At 39.2% G+C, this 5,303-nt stretch overlaps 1 protein-coding gene across 2 annotated transcripts; it reads left to right on the top strand.

The window, feature by feature from the left end:
- The first annotated feature begins 1,607 nt into the window (after positions 1 to 1,607).
- Positions 1,608 to 5,303, top strand: LOC124139488 (phytochrome-interacting ankyrin-repeat protein 2-like). Of its 2 annotated transcripts, none has more exons than XM_046506581.2 (2): positions 1,608 to 1,872; positions 4,318 to 5,303. In XM_046506581.2, the coding sequence occupies exons 1-2, from the start codon at positions 1,851 to 1,853 to the stop codon at positions 4,917 to 4,919; spliced, it is 624 nt and encodes a 207-aa protein (XP_046362537.1). In that variant the 5' UTR covers positions 1,608 to 1,850; the 3' UTR covers positions 4,920 to 5,303. The 2 variants fall into 2 exon arrangements, with proteins under 2 accessions (XP_046362537.1, XP_046362538.1); XM_046506582.2 differs by lacking the exon at positions 1,608 to 1,872 and adding an exon at positions 2,575 to 2,712.

Raw genomic sequence — 5,303 nt, 5'->3', positions numbered from 1 at the left:
CATTATAAAAGTCTTATTTTGTACGCTTTAAATATGTCATAGTTCTAAATCCACGATAATTATGGGTTAATTATAGTGATTTTAGAACTATGACAAATAAAACCTTTCCTTTAAGAGGTAATATTTTAAAGGCAACATTTATGCTTGTTAATTTAAATAATACAATTGTTCTTATTGTTTTGATGACTCTGGAGAGGTCTATGATTACTTTTTGGTAAATATAACAATGTTTTTCTTGTTACGCCATTATTAACAGCAGTTTAAAGCATTAATTATATATTTTTATTAGTAATTTGAATTAAAATGCGATTAATATTATACACCTGTATATAACTATAAGCTTCGATAATAAACCCTTAAACACCTTATTTCATAAGAGTGCTATATATCTCGTGTGTTATTACCCAAAGTAGACATTCACGTATATCCTGCTTAAGTATGATCACCGAGGCATGATCTATAGTTTGGCTTTTCTTGAGTACTATTACATAGTCTGGTGTGGTGAGTCGAACAGTGCAGAAAGGTAAATGTGTTCTCACCGATTAATATGCATTGATATTGCTTCTTTCAAATGGTAGATATACATAATTATTTGAGCATCATGTTGACCTCGGCCTGTCGGTGAGTCAGTAGCATAATGACGTTTCTCATAGCGTTCCTGCAACACGATATGTAACGTCGTCATGATGTTATTGGAAACTCCCAGGTGATTTTTGATGCAGATCGCAATTTGAAGATTGGACTCATCGACAGTATAAGCATCGTCATAAGCAGTCATCACCACTTCGCTCATCAATTCCATTGCTGTACATCTCTATCGGCCATTTCGAATACTCCATACATTCTTTGTAAATAACACAAATATGGTCAGAAAGAATTTGAATTAAAATTTGAGTTTGCTTAGATTTAGATTTAAATAGTAAAACTGTTTACAAATCCTATTGCGTCCTTCATTTTCCACATAAAACACCAGTACACTTTCCGTTTAAGAGGAAGTTCGGAGGAATTTTGAAGTAAATTACTCCGAACAATGCAATAGGATAACTTTTAAAACGATCATAGTTACTTTGTAACGAAGTCGGGGCGGTTGGGTAGCCTAATGGTTAAAGAGTTCGATTGTCACGTCGAAGGCCCGGGTTCGAATCCCCACAAGAGTATAGTGTGTGAAGCCCATTTCCTGTGTCCCCCGCCGTAATGTTGCTTGAATATTGCCAAAAGCGGCGTAAAACCATACTCACTCACTATAAAGAGGTCACCACTCTTCGAATAATGTAATTAACACGCTATTAAACCAAAATAACTCATCGAACAGAGTTTACCATTTACTCAGCATCTTGTTTCTACTGTGGAAGGACGTATCGATCTGGATATTTCCGAAGTGATCATTATGAAAGACAAAAACAGCATTTTATCGTTTCCTTACCCTATCGATTTCGGGAAATTGTGAAATAAACCAGATAATTCAGTCCACCGAAAATACCTTCTGGAGGTAATGTTTACAGATCGCTATGGCAACGTCCCCATGTCTGTGTTGTGGTCACGTGACCACCAGCCATCAATAAGACACTTTATCCAATATTGATAGCCGGAAGGCTCGGGAACTGGAAATGACGGGCTGTAGATCATTCACCCGCTCGTGGCTTTTTCGGTTGGATGGTGCGGTTTAGGTGTGACGTAGTTTCTTGCATAACTGTAGGATTTGTATATGAGAACATTATATACACTTGTACCTGCTGATGGACGATTACATCCCGGATAATATCTACACGTGACTGTAAGCAGGTGCATATAGGATTGAAAGCCGGTCGAAGCTACTGATTCAATATGGTCGGGAACAGGGAACCGGCGTAATGGAAACGAACGCTGTGGAGGGTAATTAAATATATTCACATATCAGATGCGATCGTGTTGCTGTGGTCGAGTTTCATTAACGCCAACTTTACATATATTCTGTTTCTGATTAATCACGAATATTATAATAGACATTACCACTGACAGTTAAGCGTCACAGCCGTTCTTTATGTGTGTATTCTAATGTTAATATGCATTGTTTTTTATGCTTAGTCATCAGTTCAAACAATTCAAGATACCGTAAATCCTTGAACGGACGCCCGGGGATCTAAATATTTCAAAGACATCTTACACCATATCTATTTTTGTTATTGTGGTAAACACTTTTAATTTCTATGACTGGACGTGTAATTTAAATAAAACTTGTAAGGTTTGTATTGAATGAAAACGTCTTCAACGTCTTCAACGTCTTCAATATCACTTTATTGATTACCAAAAGGAATATAAATGTTTAAAGATTTTGACCCCGCGTGTATTCAAAGTAGGCGTTTATTCAGGGAATTAATTTACGCACTGCAGTGGGAACATCGTTATTCGCGCAGTCAACGCGTCAGCCGTGGACGTTATACTCTCAATCCACTGCAATTTGATAGCGTGTTTTGCTTTCCGAAATTATTACTAAACATATATTCCACTGGTTTTTAGTGATGTAGAGTGTATTGTTAACGTTTCTATTAACGTTGATAAACACGCGCCCGTGACTCAGTGGTAACATATGGCTATTATAAGCCCACGCCAGAAGGTGTTTGTCAGTGTACCATTATTCTCTATCAGGATCTTCGTGATCTATATAAATCATAACGGCTTCAATAATTACCAGTATAAAGGAAGCGTTGCCGGAGGTCATGAATGTAACAGTTGGTATGTAGATGTATGGTTGTCTGTGGTTTCTATCGAAAGTTCACTCTATTTCACACTGTCCATCTGACCGCTGATGTCTGTATTCTCCATGTATCCATATGTCCATGTCAGTCATCTGTTTGTGTGTCGATTAGATCTGTATTTTAAAATTGTTTGGACGATCTGTCTGTCCGTTGTTGTGCCAGGCGTATCTCTCAGTCAGGGTTCGTAAACAATTCATGGTCTTTTTCGTTCGTTTGTTCGATTCGTTGGTTTGCCAGTCCGACTTTTAGTCCGGCGTATTATAGTCCATCGTATCCCTCAACTGCAGACATGTGCTTGTAAATATCAAGACCGGTTGTCGTACATGGTCGAAATAATGCCAATGCGACGTTTAATTTCAACTCACTCACTCATTAGCAGACCACAAACAATTCATGAAATCTCGTTCGTTTGTTCTGCGATGTGATCCACCAGTCCGACCTAAACTTTGCTAAACCCGTTTTTCGCAATGCTATTGGGCACCCTTTCTGACCAATTAGTCTCCGGTAAATCATGTTTTAACATCTGGAGTTCAACATCTTCTTGTTTTAATATCTTCTTCCATTGGAAACTCATTTACCAAATCGGTTCCTTTTAACCCGAATAAACGTTTTCTGAGTAACATATCTTAGTGTATATACGTAAGTGATCGTATATAAATAACGGTTTCGCTTAACGACGTTATACATTTCTTTCTGTCCAATCCACACGGAACGTTCATGGGTAAAGGCTGCATGTAAAATTGTAGAAACGAAATAGAAGGAACTCTTCTCTACTAGACTAACATCTAGTCTCTGAAATGAACATATCGTACAGAAAAAAACAGTTGTTCAGTTATCTTAATAAAAATATAATAAAAGGGAGCCCAGTGACTCTCTCCATTTTCAGATACTGCAGTAATCTAGACTTGCCAAACATTATAGACTTGCGTGGGCTGTAATTGATATATTTGTATCAGGGTCTGTAAGACAGACTATCTTCTCTACCAACTGCCTTTGTCTGCCCGATTGACCTCAATCACACCCTCCCCCATCTGGAAACCCCAGTAGAGGCACACGTTTAGTTTCAGCACCAACAGGCAGCATCCTCATTTCCCACAGGACAGTTAGTATACAGTCTAGACTTAAAGATCGTACTATCCTTCGACTTGAAACTCATTTCAGTTGACGTCTCGCCACAAGTGTTTGCTGTCTTAACAGTTTGTGAAATTGACAAGATATGTCTGTATCATGAGGATAGCTATTTACTGCTTGGTTGAACTAGATAATTAAATTCGAGTTCGTAGACGTGTTCTTGAATGTCCTAATAAGGAAAGGTTACACCTTTAGTACCATTCTTTGGACACGCATCTGTTTAAAATTATGTAGATCGATACTCATGATGTCAATCAATGGATAGCTGGTCCAGACTCGATTATTTACAGACCGCCGTCATATAGCTGGAATATTGCTGAGTGTGACGTTAAACAACAAACAAACAATCAAAAAACAACAACATCTGTTTAAAAAGAAACTTTACTCCCTTCTCACTTGTTTTCGTATTCGACCGAGTTATAATTTTGGTGTTTCTGTCTTTCTGTTCCAGCAACCACGGAAGGCGAAGAGGTTATGCCAACGTTGACTGACGCTTTCAGAAAGAGGCTAAACGGAAGTAGCAATGACGTGAGGCAGATGTCAATAGGTGCAATCGCTCTGTTACGTCACGACGAAAGCAAGCTATACCAGCAAGCCAAACATCTCGTCAAAACAAACCGACCACTTGCACGTGCAATATTCACCACCAATATCGGAGGATGGACACCGCTTCACGCATGCGCACAGAAAGGTTCAAAGAAGCTTGTGAAAGTTATGTTAAGTGCTGGTCTGGATGTGAATTTTCCCATGGGAAAACCCGAGGGACTCCCTGGGAAATGTACATTGCTGCACATAGCTGCGAATTCAGGGCATGTGAAAATTATGGATTATCTCATCGGTCGTGGAGCTGACGTGAATGCGACAGATTCCTACGGAAGGACTCCGTTGTTTTATGCTAACAGGGCGTCGAAACGGGAGGCGGTCAAGCTTCTCCTTGAGAAAAATGCTGAAATTTTGGAACCACATGTGAGAACCAAATCGAGGCTTCCATCGGAGTGTACGACGCCGGAACCAAGATTGACTAATTTTTGTTTTCTCATTCACAAACCATGATTTAAGATTTTATCTTGTGATACTTTGGGCATGCCCTTTTAGGGGAGGAACACACAGCCACTGAGTCAAATGTCACATACATCTGTTATTTGTTACGGGTACGTCTCACGATTGCTTCACTTTCAATCAAATATTGTTTTCACTTTATATTTGACAGCCTTACAGGAGCATTCAAAAGTTGCATCCTTGATTATCAAGTGTCTTAGATCGCCATTGTTAAGATAAATAGCTTCTTCGAGTGGAGACCGCCTCCCTGATTTAGTGGATCAGGGTCCGCCCGCGTCATACCAAAAGACGTTAAAAGAAGGTACTTGTTGTTACCCTGTCTGACGCTCGGCATTAAGGGGCTAAAACAAGGACTAGTCGGCTCGGAGTCAGTATACT

The sequence above is a fragment of the Haliotis rufescens genome, unplaced genomic scaffold (genome assembly GCF_023055435.1).
Source record: "Haliotis rufescens isolate VD_foot unplaced genomic scaffold, xgHalRufe1.0.p SCAF_1, whole genome shotgun sequence".
Taxonomy (NCBI): Eukaryota; Metazoa; Mollusca; class Gastropoda; order Lepetellida; family Haliotidae; genus Haliotis; species Haliotis rufescens.
The sequence above is the reverse complement of the archived record's forward strand: the minus strand, read 5'-3'. Positions and strand labels throughout refer to the sequence as shown.